This window comes from Cyprinodon tularosa, unplaced genomic scaffold (genome assembly GCF_016077235.1).
Source record: "Cyprinodon tularosa strain WSP-4 unplaced genomic scaffold, ASM1607723v1 ctg80, whole genome shotgun sequence".
Classification (NCBI taxonomy): domain Eukaryota; kingdom Metazoa; phylum Chordata; class Actinopteri; order Cyprinodontiformes; family Cyprinodontidae; genus Cyprinodon; species Cyprinodon tularosa.
Genome location: NW_024039563.1, coordinates 1,341,374 through 1,357,327, shown reverse-complemented (window position 1 = coordinate 1,357,327; position 15,954 = coordinate 1,341,374). Strand labels below are relative to the sequence as shown.

At 37.4% G+C, this 15,954-nt stretch overlaps 2 protein-coding genes across 2 annotated transcripts; one reads left to right on the top strand and one right to left on the bottom strand.

Annotated features, from left to right (window-relative positions):
• Window positions 1–49: 49 nt before the first annotated feature.
• Window positions 50–10,431, bottom strand: tmem54a (transmembrane protein 54a). Its single transcript, XM_038271598.1, has 6 exons — window positions 10,264–10,431; window positions 6,157–6,353; window positions 6,001–6,060; window positions 5,573–5,764; window positions 5,338–5,475; window positions 50–445 (listed from the first exon to the last, which is right to left on the bottom strand). Exons 1-6 carry the CDS (start codon window positions 10,274–10,276, stop codon window positions 329–331), a joined length of 717 nt encoding a protein of 238 aa, XP_038127526.1. The 5' UTR covers window positions 10,277–10,431; the 3' UTR covers window positions 50–328.
• Window positions 10,432–12,275: 1,844 nt separating this feature from the next.
• On the top strand, window positions 12,276–15,954 carry zpcx (zona pellucida protein C). The gene is made up of 9 exons (XM_038271622.1): window positions 12,276–12,707; window positions 12,773–12,885; window positions 12,950–13,023; window positions 13,101–13,272; window positions 14,594–14,699; window positions 14,771–14,856; window positions 14,925–15,010; window positions 15,075–15,828; window positions 15,897–15,954. Exons 1-9 carry the CDS (start codon window positions 12,288–12,290, stop codon window positions 15,916–15,918), a joined length of 1,833 nt encoding a protein of 610 aa, XP_038127550.1. The 5' UTR covers window positions 12,276–12,287; the 3' UTR covers window positions 15,919–15,954.

The window sequence follows — 15,954 nt, the reverse complement described above, 5'->3', positions numbered from 1 at the left end:
TTTTTTTTTTTTTTTTTTTTGCAAATGTAAGGAAAAAAGTTGTCAACGGTTAAAAGTGTATTGAAGTTTTTTTAATAAAGGATAGAAAACACACGTTTTGTCTCCACAATGAAAGACATTTTAAACTGGAAATAGGCAGATGTTTAAAAGCAATACAAATATGATAAAAACATGTAGGTCAAAAATATCCCATTACATCGTTTAAAAACAAAACAATTTTGCACCTAAGAGGCATAAATATTAAAATGTAACTGCTTTAACCAGTAACAGATTCCCATCCGTCTGTTTAGACAGTTTTTCCCATCCTGTTAATCAGATCTTTGCTGCTTTAGACCCAGTCGCTCTGGACGTCTCCACTTTGCAGCAGCTCATCTCGTTCCACAGGCTCCTCTTCAGCCTCTGGCTCTGGGCGTGGTTGAGGGGTTTCGGCTACTTGGAGTCTAACCTAAACATTTTAGAAAAAGAAAAACAGGCACATTTTGGAAGAATTCATGATCTGATTTACCTGGTTGTCACAATCTGTTCACATTTTGATTACAGATTTTTTTAAAACGGTTTAGAAACATTTAGGTCTTTTTTTTTTTTTGCTGGAAATTATATCTCTACTGCATGAATCTACCAGGTCTAATAGGGGTGTGGGGGGGGTCGTTTTGTCAACATATGATTTTTGGCTGCCTGATATATCCATCTTTTAGTTCCTAGTATTATTAAAAAAATTTTTATAAAGCTAAACATTTTTACCTAAAACTGAGGAAAAATTTGTAGCTTCACTAACAGATAATACTGTGGAGCCATTTTGCTGTGTGACGCAGCACCATATCTAGTTGAGGCAGTCACAGTGGAAGACATGGACTGACTCAAACCCCAACCAACATGGATACCAAGAGTGGTGGGAAAAGTACACACATTTGTTACTTAAGTAGAAGTATAGATACTGCAGTTTAAAAACACATAAAAGTTGAAGTATCAACTTGACCTCTTTACTCAAGTACAAGTGAAAAAGTATGTGCTCCAAAAACTACTTAAAGTATAAAGTAACCTGTAAAAAAAAATAAAAGCCAGACGCCACTGTATGAATTCAAATATACATTTTTCGACTATTTCGGAAAATTCTTTGAGATAGGGCCAAGGATGAGGGAGGTCTTGTTGGTCTCCATCTCCCGATACACTCTCGCCTGTGTCTGACCTTTCAGACATTTCAACATCTTTTTCTGATTTCAACATTGCAGCATGGCATACATAGACAATTCACGTTTCCAGTTTGAGGAACAGCTGCTTGCTTCTGATAATTTCCTTTAGCTAACCAATGAGTGTTTGCGTTATATGACTCATCCAATCACACTAGATGTGGATGGCACCAATGATCTGCATTGGATGGCGCACCTGACATGAAATAAATATTTATAAACATTAAACCGAACCCAAGAGTAACGAGTAACGTTTGTTTTAAAAATGTAAGGAATAGAAAGTACAGATACTTGTGGGAAAATAATGAGCAGAAGTCAGAAGTAGGAAGAAAAAAAGTAATGGAGTAAATTATAGATACCTAAAAAGTGCACTTAAATAACAAAGTATTTGAACTTCTTTACTTGGTACCTGGATACCAAAACAACTGAACGTTCAATATCATCTGATGAAAATTTACAGATGTTCCTTTTTTAATATACGTATGGTGAGATTGCAATATAGTAATAATATCGTATCGGGACCCAAGTATCGTGACACGTATTATATCACAACACCCATGCCAATACTCACACCTGAGGTCTAATATAATATAAAAAAGCTTTGTTATTACACTAGATGTGGAAGGTTTGGCTCTGTCTGACCTCATCAAATTAGAGATTTGCCATTTTATGTTTAAATGACAGAGATGGGGAGTGCGATAAAGGAAGGCAGGTTCTGCTGGAGGTTTCTTCCTGTTGAGTTTTTCCTCTCCACTGTCTCCACAAGCATGCTTAATGTGAGGAATTGCATTCAAGTCAATGAGTCGATGCAAATGCTGGTTTTCCCTAGATAGAAACATTTTAATTTACTGTATGATCTAGTGAACAGTAAAGTGCCTTGACAGGACGTGTCGTGAATTAAAAACTGAATTTTAAGCATTTACGGTACATCATATGTTGCACCTCTTTCCTCCATCAGTAGTTTTCACTGTTTTGTGATCAATACATTTTACTATTTTCATTTTTTATTTTAACTTCTGTAATGGTGGAACCACACCATTTACAGCTCTTTAGATTCATTTCCCCCAGCTAAGCTTTTACTGGTCCTTTAGTTCTTGCGCTCAGGTCCCAGTCAGCAGATCATCGATCCACGAACCTTTAAAGTCTTTCTTCTTTATCTTCAAGCCATTTTGTGAATAAACAAGCGCTGGAAGTCGTAGCCTCATATGGAATTAATGGGGTGGTAATTCTGCAGATTTGCATTTCTCATGAATCCCCACTCACTTACGCACAGGTGGACTGATTTACCAGGATCATTTAAGAACATTTGCGGAATCTGATGCGGCGCGTTCGTAAAAGCACACGGTAGGAGAAAAAGCCAGAGAAAATTACAATGTTGTTGCATGAGGCCCATTGTCTCGTTGCAACACTCATTTCAAAGAAAGTTCCCCTTTAACACAAGGCAACATGACCTAAGGTATTTCGATCCTAGAGCTGGGTATTTTCGCCAAAGTCCTGAATCGATTCGATTTTGATTCATACAGTTCTAAATCGATTAATTTCGATTCGACCTGTTTTTACAATAATGAAAGTTGTTCAACTGTGTTTCAAAATACTGATGTTTTTTTTTTTCCTGTCACATTAAACACAAAGTGCAAACGTGTAAATAAGACAGTTTAAACATGAGATGTGAACAAAACTGTCTTAAAAGTGCAAACTTGTTTGTGAAAAGTGAAAAAGTGAAGCCTCACTCGAGCAAGCAGACGTGACACAGCAGACATGCATGAGCTGCATTGTCTTCAATACACAAACCATATTTGCAGTGTTGTCTGTAACAACTACAGGGTGTTTTCTGGCCAGCCCCCATTTGTAAATGTCTTCAGTCAACCTATTGGGTATATTTGCAGCTGTCTGGCTTGAAGTAATCTTGAGTGCATCTTTCCTGCTTATTTGAATGTGAACGTCAAGCGGGTCACTATAAAATGAATCAATCTCATTCCCTAGACATCGATTTCGCAAAAAAGTAAAGCAATCAATTAAATCGTTTTTTTTACCCAGCCCTATTTGATCCATAAAAACATTTAATATAATTAGACCCAACATTACCGTGCAAAAAACATATCGCATAGCATGATGCACGTCCCTCTCTGCTTAATAAAGATTTACAAAGATGGGCCAAATATTGGTGCAAAGCAAAATTAAATCCAGACCATCTGCTCAACTAAATTTTGAATTTGAGACAGATGGAGGAATATGTTAAAATTAGTGTTGCACCGATACCAGTATCAGGCGGGGTCCCGATCCAGTGTTAAAATGGTGGCATCGGCGAGTACCAACAAATAGGGCATCTACACCATTTTGATGTTTTTATGTCACTTGAAGTCAACCTTCTCTTTCCTGAGACTCACTAGTGTTAACTTACTATTGGCCGGCTCCAGACCAATGAGAGTGGGCTAATAGCCGCTATTAACCAATGCCGGGGCAGCTTTTCTCATGCGGTGGGAAAATAAACCAGGAGAAGAAAATGTCTGCAGTGTGGAAATATTTTGTTAGAGAAACGCCGGCGAGCACATTGGCTAAATGCAAGATTTTTTACCTGAAAGTTTCTAAAGGTGGAGTTGAACCGGGCAGTTTTAATACCTTGAACCTGATCAAACATTTGAAGTCGAAACATGTGAACGAACACAAAGAGTACGAGACTGCCAAGAGAAACCGGGAAGGTCTGCAGCAACAATTTCTAGTCAGCTCACTTCATGGGAAAGAGCAGTGGGACGAGAAGAGTGAAGCAGCAAGACAGGTGTCTGAGAAAATAACTGAGATGACTTCACATCAGCCTAAACCTAATTTACAGGACAAAACTATTTATATCAATTCTGATTGATTCTATTTGTTCTTACCTCAGATACTCCTTAATGCAGCTATCTCTCAAATATATCTCATATGTATACAATTTTTTATTTTAATATAATTTTACATTCTAAGTGTTGCACTGGTATTATACATGTTACAATTTTATGAAAGTTGCACCATTTTGGCATTTGGGAGCCAAAAGTCAGGGCTTTTAAGAGTTTATTCAATTATTGATGTAATTTTGCTCTTTTACTGTTGCACTAGTATTATACATGTTATATACATCCGTGAAAGTTGCACTATTTTGGCCTTTGGGAGCCAAAAGTCAGGGTTTAAAAGAGATTATTCAATTATTAATGCAACTGTACTGTCTTACTGTTGCACCACTATTATACATGTTACAATTTCATGAATGTTGCACTATTTTGGCCTTTGAGAGCCAAAAGTTTATTCAGTCATTGTCACCCATATCAGGTAGGCAATAAAAAGTTCTACTGGATTCTTTGTATTAGTCTTTTTCCTGCTTCACAAAGGTAGGCAGCAGCTTGACAAAGCCATGATGACAATAATTTTACATCCAAGTAGCATGTAGTTCTTCATATATGCACACACACACATCAATTTCAAACAGATAGTATCGGTATCGGCCAATACTGCACAGCCAGGTATCGGGGCCAAAAAATGGCAATAGCGCAACGCTAGTGAAAATGAATTTTGAAGATTTATTTATGAATCAATGAAGAAGCTTTCACTCATCAAAATAAGTCTAAATGAAAAAAAATCGGAAAATGCCAATCCATTAGGAACAGAGGTGTCAAGTAAGTAAGTACAAATACTTTGTTACTGTACTTAAGTAAACTTTTTAGGTATCTATACTTTACTCCAAAAAGATGTCTGAAAGGTCTGACACAGGCGAGAGCGTATCGGGAGATGGAGACGGAGACCAACAAGACCTCCCTCATCCTTGGCCCTATCTCAAAGAATTTTTCGAAATAGTTGAAAAATTGTGCTTTTAATTCATATAGTGGCATCTGATTTTTTTTTTTTTTTTTTTTTTTAAGGTTACTTTATACTTTTATACTCTAAGTAGTTTTTGGAGCACATACTTTTTCACTTTTACTTGAGTAAAGAGGTCAAGTTGATACTTTAACTTACCAGAGTGTTTTTAAACTGCAGTATCTATACTTCTACTTAAGTAACAAGTGTGTTTACTTTTGACACCACTGATTAGGAATCAGAATACCTGAAACCCCGCGTTCACACTAATTTCTGGAATAAATCTAACAGCAACCTCAGCGTCTCTGACATGACAGAAGCTTACCCTTCTAGCCCGGAGCGGTTCGCGCCTGCATGGACAAAGGTACAGGAAGGAAGTGCAGGCAGCAAAACAGCGAAAGGTGAACACCGCCTCCACGATGCACATTCCCAAGAGAGGGATCCAGAGAATGATGCTGGTTGCCTTCATTTACAAAAAAAAAAAAAAGACACATTTAACACTAACAGCATCTGAATATGAAAAGTTACTGATCAGATACATGGATGAGTTTTGTACTTACATAAATACGAGTTGGATCAAAGGGACATTCATTTGTAATGGCTGCAGAAAAGTCATCATCAAAGAAATTGCAGTATCGTCTTAGAATATTTTCTCTATGGTAGAAGGCTTTAATCAAAGACCATAACAAGCCCACGGCAGAGGCAACTCCCAAGAAACCTGCCATAATGCTGAACACAAGCAGAACCCACATCTGCAGAAGAAACAAAGGCATTGGTCAGACATGAAAAATACTGTGTCCTATTAAAAGTAAATCCAAGGTGTCAAAGGTTATACTATGTTGTGTTGACACTTTTTTGTTCAAAAAGAAAAAACAAAAAAAAAAACGCTTTTTTTTTTTGCTAAACGTACAGACAGGTTCTGACAGGAGCAACCACATCAGATGTGTGGGATAGAAAAGTGAGGCAAACTAAGGGGAAAAGTATTTACCAGGGTCCTGTTTTTCTTGTTCTTGGACAGGACAATAGCAATTATCCCGCTGATGATACCCTAATGAGAAAAAAAAGAGCAGCAACGGCTTAACTTCCAAAAACAAAACATTTAATAATGAAAACAACCACTATAAGGGGATGTAAATCAACGCACCATCAAACCTGCCACAATGGCAACGACGTTAGAGATGGCGTACACAAGATTCCTGGCCTGCACCCGCACAATGATGTAACGAAGCACAGCGCCGTGCACCAGAGCTCCCAGAAGAAAGTTGACATGGCCAACCAGCACCAGGGTCAGCCCCATCTTCATTAGGGCTTTGCTTTCTTTGAGGTTGGAGCAGCATACTCCTAGAGGAAGCAAAATTCACAAACAAACTGTCATAAAAAGGTCCACAAAAAACAGTATTTAACTTAATGTTAATCCCTTTATTGTCCTATAATGGAGAAATTCACTCCTTGCTGTACACACAATTACAATTTAACATTTAATTAAGTTCACCCAAAATAAAATAAAAACAGAAATAGATTTATTTAGTAGTTTTCTTCTCATACTGACCACTTGAAAGCTGTGCAAGATGACTACTGATGCAACCAGCCACATAACCCCCAAAATAACCAGGCCAGTTATTGGCTCACCCAACATTTATTTAATTAATTTCTTACTTTTTTAAAGTAATTAATGTGTGACTTCCTGTTTCTATGTAGTGTACATCAAATGGGATTCTTTTCTCTCATTCACAGTGAAAAAGCAGATTAGACATCAGACATGCTACTTAAGAGGGGTAGATGCATAGTAATTTCCACAGTGTTAAATATGAAGTGCCAAAGTACATTGACTCTTTTAGAGTCATTACAGCAACAACTGAAATAAAATATACACTATGTAGAGTTCTAATTTAACACTAATTCTGAGTGGGACCAAATGCACTCTTAAAGTGTTACTTTTTTTATATAAAAAATTTCATTTTTTTTTTAACTTTTTTGAAATTTTAGATATTTTGAAAAGTGTATGCAGTAAAAATAAGTCATATGGTCAGAATTTGATCAAAATTAGCAAAATATATGAAATTAAATAGAAAAAGCAAAATGTGTAGATCTGTTACTCCTATATTTTAGTTTAAAGGGACACTATGCAACATTTTTCAGTTAATTAATGTGTTCCATAACGTTATGGATGACTAAATGAGTCATTTCAGGTTGAACAAAGGTATTCTCGGCCGCCCTGGTGGTCTGTGGGGGAAATACTGCACTTGCAACTGCAGGAGCACCGACCCGCACCCACAGGCTCAGAAGTCTCGTGAGAGTCAGTCTTGCTTTACGGCAAGAACTGCTACACGCCCCCAGTTAAAAGCATTCTCGTTGCTAGCACAGTGGCAATCTTTGTGCAGTTATGCTACGTTCACGCAGCAAAAGCAGCAAAATCGCGTCTGCTGCTTCCTTTTTGCTGCTTGTACCAGTTAGTTCTGACGCGTGGCTGAAGCAGCTTTGCTGCTCTGGCTGTGTCTGAGGCGCGTTGGGCAGAGCTTCACTATCCTTTCTCTGCCTTGCAGCTATATTTGCTGTGATCAGTGGGAATAAAGTAGTTTTAATATGTGTTTAAGTGAGAAAATACACCTGAAAACGTAATCAGTGCAGTCAGTTCATTCAGATTATTATCCTGCCTTTAATATTTTTTTCTGTCGGAGCTGCTCAGACCCCCACATACCAGCGGGGCGCCAACAGTATGGATCCCTTCATCAGCAGCGGTTCACCGCGGCAGCTGGTAGGTGTTTTTCATCTAAATAATCCAAACTGCATATTCTGCCGGCAGATTTCTGCATTTTAAGTTAATTTAGGCGTCAATAAACTGTTTAAGAGGAGTGATCATCAGCGCTGTGTCTCTCTCCCTGCGTTAAACGCACCCGACGCGCTGCTTCAGCTGCTCAGACGTGCTGCGCCTGCTGCTCAAAACGCGCCGCGGGACCTTTTGCTGCGCCTTGACGCGCGTCAACCATTGACTTTGCATGTAAACTCGCTGCTTCTGTCGCGCCAGCTACGTCCAGTGTGAACGCAGCGTTAGTCATTCGCTGCTAAGCTCAAAACAACCGCGCCTGGCTTGACGGAGAAACCAGGAGAACAGCTGTGCATATTTACGACAGTGCACTTTTACTTTCGCCCTCTGGAGGGAGCCTCACTGGAAAATCAACACCGGTTGCATAGTGTACCTTTAAAACCTAATATTTTTTATCTCAATAAAATTTACAATACATGGTGGTACTGTTTACAACATTAGAACAACCTATGAAATTAATGCAGAAGGAACCATAACAAATGCTTGCAGTCCCAGGCCAACAACTCTATCTAGTTATATCTAGTTCTATGTTCCAAGTGAAATGAAAAGCAACTACAGATGGTCGGCTTGTAACCAGATCCTGAGCATGAACCAGACACTACCTCGGGTGTTTAAACACCCACCACCACATTTACCTGACCTGGAGGGTCAGGTGGTGTCAGATAGAAATGTAGAGTGAATCCTGTGGGAAAACAAGCCATGTTTTTGCTCATAATATTGTAGTCATCTTACTGAAAAACATGAAATATTAATCATTTTTACTTTAAGTGTAGCTGTATAGCTAGAGTGAATATAATAAAAAATTCTGATTTAAAATAAATATTTATTCAAAATCTGTGAAAAAGCTACAGGTAGATCAGGGGTCCCCAAAGTAGGGGTCAGGACCCCTGGGGAGTTGCAAGATGGTTTTTATGTGTATGTGATCCCTGAAGTATATAGAAAGGTAAATATATCATGAAATATATAAATGTAAATGTGCAATGAAATAAATAAATATATACAGCATGAAGGGTTGTCAATAAAATATTTGGTACTATGAAAAGTAATTATATTTGAACGCTGTATCCAGATACAGCACTAATTTGGCATGGTATGAATACTAAAGGCTTGTGTATTTACTAGTGTGTGTGATTCTTTGAGAAAGCATTTTTCATGGCGAGATTGACAATTTTTTTTTCCTTCCTTCAGTTAAATGTCATTTTTTATCCTAGTGGTATCCAGAATGGTATAGATTATCGTACATTTTCTTTTAATTTTAGTATTTTGACAACCCTAGTGCCATGAAACAAGGTTTTAAAAAAATATTATACTGTTAAATTGTAAAATATGAATTGAAATAAATCTTTGAAACTACTCTAAATTATCTGAAAAAAAAAAAATTCAAAGTTTATATAATTGCTTAACTTAATTTTCATGCATAAATAAGAGATCTAAATAATTAATTGCGATTATTCAAGTATTAAAATAACTTTGTGGATTAAACATTAACCGGAGTATAGGGACTCATGCCTTTATCTGACAGAGCAACCCACTTAGAGCAATAATTATACCAAAACTATAATATATACATAAACATTTTGCATTTAAGATAAAAAAAAAACTTTTCTTTTTTAATATGCTATATCCAGAACTCCTCACATAGAAAAGTTTTATTGCTGTCTGATTATTAATCATTTAAATGAAAAAAATAATCAACTAATTAATTGATTAGCAAAATTATCATTAATTGCTGACCTAGAATGAAGTAATTGCGTGTATTTTTACAGGATCTGCTGCCATTGTTATTTTTGGGCTGAAATGTTTGGGAAACAAATAGATAGATGACATTTAAATTGTCTTTGCTTTCTCTTTTATATATGGGTTACTGTTTATCCACAGCTTTCTTTTTATTCCAATAAAAATATATTTGATCTGCAGTCTAAATGAGTTTATGAAAGTATTTTTTAAAGTTTACTTTGGAGGTAGGATTGAAAAATGTCTAAAATTCCTGGAAGAGGATCTTAAGATAATGATCTAGAAATCTGACACAAACAAATATGGATCAAACCTGCTAAACATTCTAGAAAAAAAAAGGAAAAAAAAAAAAAAGAGTAAGATGTTTACTTTAAATACTCAAATGGACTACGTAGCTGAATAGACACACGCCTGAAGAAACAAACCGCACCAGGGTCTGATGCACTTGCTCCATACGGAAGCAATGACATTCATCAATAAGGAGGGGAACATTTCCCCTCATACAGGCAGCACTTTAGAGAAGGACTTTATGGTTGTTATTATTATCCAAGCACAAAACTCTATCCATCAGCCAACAATCGGATGTGTATTGCTCTGGGGAACCCTATCCAGGTCACCAGACCACGCCTAAGCATTGCACAGCAAAGCTGACAAACGCGCTCAGATTCACTAACATCAGCAGAGTTTACATACCCGCATTAACCATGATGGATCCTTCTCCCCTTCAGATTGCAGCTACTATTAGGAAAGCTGTGATACAATCATATCTGAACCTCTTTTCACGGTTTGCTATTCCTGAGATTCTTGACTTCCGTGTCTGACAATCACCTGGGGACAAACAGTCAGAGCTTACCTGAGCGGAAGCTCCGCCCACCGCAGCGTAACTGCTGCAGCTGCGGAGAAGAAAAAAACAAACATATTTTATTAATCCAGCATTTTGGAAAATATAAATTGGAAGTGTACGGAAGAGGATTAGGGCCACTGAAAAAATTAAAAAAGGTTAACTAGTTTTTCATTTTTTATTCATTATAAAATCGGAAAAAAGTCAGAACTCTGACTTAAATCTTGGAATTCTGACTTTAATCTAAGAACTCTTAGTTTAATTTCAGATTTTTTATTTTAGTTTTAGAATTCTGACTTTAATCTCAGTATTCTGACTTTAATCTCTGAATTCTGACTTTCTGACATTCCAGTATAACATGTTCCATTGTTTCAAATTTTCCAGAGAAATCATTTGCCAGTGGTATGCTTTTGAATTTTGAAAAGTTTATAATTAAGTCCTGTATGCCCAAATCTTAACCTTGTTATCCCTCTTCCCTCCTTTCTATTTTGTCTTCCTTTCTATTTTTGTCTTCCGTTTCTTCTTTTTCCTATCTACTGAATTTTATAATACCGACATTCATATAAATATATATATATATATACACACACACACACACACACACACATATATATATATATATATATATATACTACATATGCAAACATTTACAGATATGCATACATGTACCCATGTCTTTATCTACATATACTCAGGGGTGGAGCTAGATAGGGCGCCAGGGGTGGCCATGGCCCCCCTTAGCCAATCATTGGCAACCCCTGTGGCCACCCCAACCATTTTTTCCTTCTGATACAGATGTTGGCAGCAGTTGTACTTTCATTAAAGATAAAAACTGAATTCATGTGCTGTTCATAACTAGATTTTGTCTTATATGGGGTAAAGAGAACATTATGTGTCTCTGCAAGTCATCTAGAAGTCTTAAGTGGAATCATAAATGAATAATGATTGATAAAATATATATAAAATATATATATATATATATATATATATATATATATATATATATATATATATATATATATATATATATGTATAGCTACAAATTTTAAATCTTATTATATATTAGCTATATATTATATAGCTACATATTTTAAATCTTATTATATAATCCTATATTCTTAAGATACTTTATAACAGCTTTCTGTATTTTTTTATCCCCTCTCCTGTTGTTCCTATTAATTCTTCCAGATTCCACTCCCTTCCTATTTCTTGTCTTTTGTTTTAATCTCATCCTTTCTTCATTATATTTTCTACAATTTGGTGATATATTGTCTACATTTTCTATTACTTTACATTCTATACACCCAGCTTTTTCACTTTTCCTCAATAAAAATAATGTTTTGTTTAATCCAGTATGATCAAATCTTAGTTGTGTCAAAATAATCTCCTCTCTTCGATTCTTTCTAATCATACCCTTGGCATTAACAGATCTCTACATACTATAATAATTTCTTCCACTTTTAGCCCTGTTCCATCTATCCTGCCATTTTTTCTTCATTTCTTTTTTGATCATTGCCTTAGCTTCTCCTTTATGTTTATAAAATTATTTGTTCGGACTTTTTTTGTTTTGCTCTTTTATTTCCATTTATTCCTACGTAGAATCCAACAAAATTTTACATTAATATAAAGCTTTTGTATTCTGAATAAACTTTGATGAATGTCTAATAATAGATCTTCTCTTTCTGATTTCATATTTTGGATACTGTGGAGGGCTGATGACTTGCTGTTGGAGAGTCCAACAAGTTATGAGAAAAAAAACTGACACATCTCTCATGTGCTTAATTGTAAACACCTGCCTCATCATCCTCGTCACTCTATTAATGTCACACTGGTGTCAGGACACAACCAGAATTGTTGGCCCAGTTTGAGGCTCACAATGGGTACACTGCAGCGAGTTCTTTGGAGTTTTCTTTGCTGCTTTATAACTGTTCAGTCTTTCCATAGGCCAGATGATTTGATGTTTCATCAAGATTTTCAAAGCCCGTTTGATGATAATTGGTTCTTTCCATTTGAAGGAAACTTGAATTTCCCATCGTTTGATACCATTTTCAGCTCTTGGAAAAAATGGAGCCCTGACTTCCACATGCTGGCTGAATTTCCTCCCATCATGGATGTTCCAAGAGTCCAAGTGTTTTGTGATGAAACCAAACTCACTTTGTTGGTTGACAAGGAAGCGTTTGGTGTTGCATTGACTGCAGAGGAGATACAGCTGGGCAATGGGTGCTACAGCAACCAAGAAGAAAAGGATCAACTTGTGTTCATCTATAACTTGGACCAATGTGGAACAACATCTATAGTGAGTTACTTAGCATTCTGATTGCCACACAAAGTGAAGGATTTTAAATCTATTCTGTCTTTCAGCTACAGAATGGTTTGCAGACCTTCACCAATTCGCTCCACATGAATCTCAAGAGAAAACCAACCACCTTGTGGCAAACTAATCCAACGATTCACATCTCCTGCACCCCAAAGAGGTGAGTTGACTGCATAAAGCTTCTGTTCCTGCTCATGAAGCAAACCTAAACCTTGTCTTTCCAGGCTTTACATGGAGCCTAACATGATCTCCCAGCCATCTTGGGCTGTAAAGAGATTTGACATCCAAGCTATGAATCGTGAGTAGTCATGAAAGTCCTGATTACAGGTTGAGTTTTGGTAAATACCCCCCCCCCCCCCCCCTCCTTTCCTACAGCCTTGTGGACACAAAGAGCAGAGTCTAATGTTTACAAAAGAGGCCAGGTAGTCAGACTGCAGGCTTCTGCTGAAACTAGACCTGGTCAGCAGCTTTTCATCCAGTCCTGCTTTGTCTCTGCATCCCCTGAGCCCCAGGCAAGACCGAGGCACGCAGTCATACTAAACAAAGGGTAAGAGACTCTACTTGCTTTCATTTTAATGAGGTTTGTTTTGTTTTTTTTATCAATGTGGTGAAACGCTTCAGACTGGGTCTTTAACCTACAAGAGTATTTGCAGTTCAATCCCAAGTTAGGCTCTATTGGTTCTAGGAGAAATCCTATTCCCATGAGTAGAGTCTCGAATTGGAAACCGTCTCCATTATGACTTTTGACCTGTCTTCTAAATGTTTAGATAGAAATCTTCTACCATATACACCAGGTGTAACCAATAAAAAAAAATCAGCGGGGTCCTAATAAAGAAAATCATTAACTAATAAAGGTCTGAAGACCTTTTTAATTATAATCTGTGCTATTACTTTATACATAAACACCAAAATAAAATTTGGGTTTTATGCATACACTTTATACATTGAATCTTTCAATAAAAAAAATAAACATTTTCCATTTTAAAATCTAAAGTTTTTAACGATAATTTTAGTTTGGTATATAGACAATTTCCTGATTCACATGTTTTATAAAACACATGAACTATTTAATTTTATTTATTTTTCCTGGCTTAATGAGAGCAGTGGGCTTTAGGCTGCCCTGCAAGGCTTCAAACCTGGGTTTGAATTGAGACAAAGCATTCCAGCAGTCCACTTTCTCTTTTTTTTTTTTTTTTTTTTTTTTTTTTTTTTTCCCTCATCTCCTTATAGTTGTCAAATAACGAAGTACAAATACTTCGTTACTGTACTTAAGTACACTTCATTTCGAATTTTTCGAAATGGTCGTAAAATTGAGCTTTCAGTTCATAAAGTGGCATCTGGCTTTTTTTTTTTTTTTTTTTAATAAAAGCTGTTGCTTCTTTCCCATTGGCCAGCTTGCCCCAGGTTTACCTGCTGTGTCTAAAAGTAGCTTGCAGCAACCCAGACTGACGCAGCTTATTGGCTAATTTGTATCACGTGCAGCCTGGTCCCAGACACTCTGGAGAGCTTTACCATATTAACAGGAGAAGTAGTACAAGTGAAGTTAGACATTGTCGTCAGACAACATGCGGTAATTTATAAATGTTTTACGGTAAATCAGGTTGTGTCTGGAACACGGTCTGCTAATCCATGACCTCTGATATATACCTATGGAGGCTCTGTCTGTATAACCAATAACGGTTTAAGTTTTCTGGGTCTTTTTGGTTATAAATGTGTTTATTGTGACTAAGTCATTAAAAACCTGCTGACATCAGAAGCCTCTACCAGAACTGATAGTCTGAAGGGCAGAAATCAAGTAGGTTAACAAGTCCTGCAGGACTACATGGTTGTTTCGGTTCTGTTTTGATGGTGGTTCTAATCCCTGGCAGGTGTGCATCCTCACTGGGTTCTCGGCACCCTGTTGCTCTGTTCGCAGCTACCAACAGAGCTGATGTGGTTAACCTGATGCTGAACACATCTTATCTCACTGCTGAGGTGAGGCTTTTAAAACTAAAATAAAATTATAAATAAAAAGTTAATCTACAGATTACACACTTCTTCTTTAGTTGTATGTCCACTGTAGTGTGGTGCTGTCAGATCTGGGAGTCAACAATGCAGCAAAATCCTGTAACTACAACTCGACTGGATCACGGTAAGTACAGATGCAACATGAAGCATCCCATTTAAAGGATTTTGTCAAGTTGTGGCTTTATTTTTAAGATGGGAGGAACTAAGTGGCGACACAGAAGTCTGTGCTTGCTGTAGCTCAAAGTGTAAAGGACAGTCGCACAAGAACCTTCCTGATGGTGAGTTTATTGGTTTTTCAGGATGCTCATCTTTCTTTGCTTAACTTTGTGCGTATCTTCTCAGGTGCCAAAGGAGCCGTCAGCCTTGGCCCATTGCTCATAGTGGATGAGTGGGAGTTCAGCACTGTTCTTCCAGACTCTAAACGCCTTGAATCATCAGGTTCCTCCTTGCCCACCACCACAAGGGCTTCCACTGTACCTGGAGAAGATGGAATAGTTTCTTCTGCTTTTCTGAGCCAAGGCGAGCTCCAGTCTTCCCCAAAGGGTATCTTAGTGGTGCACCAGGAGCCGACAACCAGGTTAACTGTTTGGCTACCTGAGCAAGTGCAGGGTGATCTACCCACTGCACCTGTAATCGAGAATATAGGTGGCTCTTCACAGTGGGACACTAAGCTGGTTGATGGGTGGCAGATTCCACAAAATGACTTTTCCTTTGAATTTCAAAGGAAAAGTAGATATGATCATTTGGACACAGAAAAAAACCAACCTGGCTTCCCTCATCCTACTGAGATGGATGTTAATCCTTTGCTGGTTGAGCCAAAAGCTGCTGTCCCAGATGCAACAGCACAGGAAAGCCAAATGAATAGGTCACCATCGAGCAATTCTGAGCTGCAAAGGGATGCAGCGGTGGAGCCGGACTTGGAGGTCCAGCCAATAATTCGTACAAAACTGGAGTTTTCAAAGGGTGCAGATGGGTCAAAGAAGCTCAGTTACGAGGAAGAAGTTAAGCAGCAGGAGACCAGGCATGAGGCGAAGGATGGTGTGAAGAGGAAGCACAGACTGAAGGGGCTGCGCTTAACATTTGTGGATTTATTGAGGTATGAATTAATTTTAAAGCATTAGACCCCTTTAACATTTTATGTTGACTGGATCTGTTTGTTTGCAGGAAAATGGATAAGGAAGAATGATGCAACAAACAACAAAATAAACATTCATTCAAACAA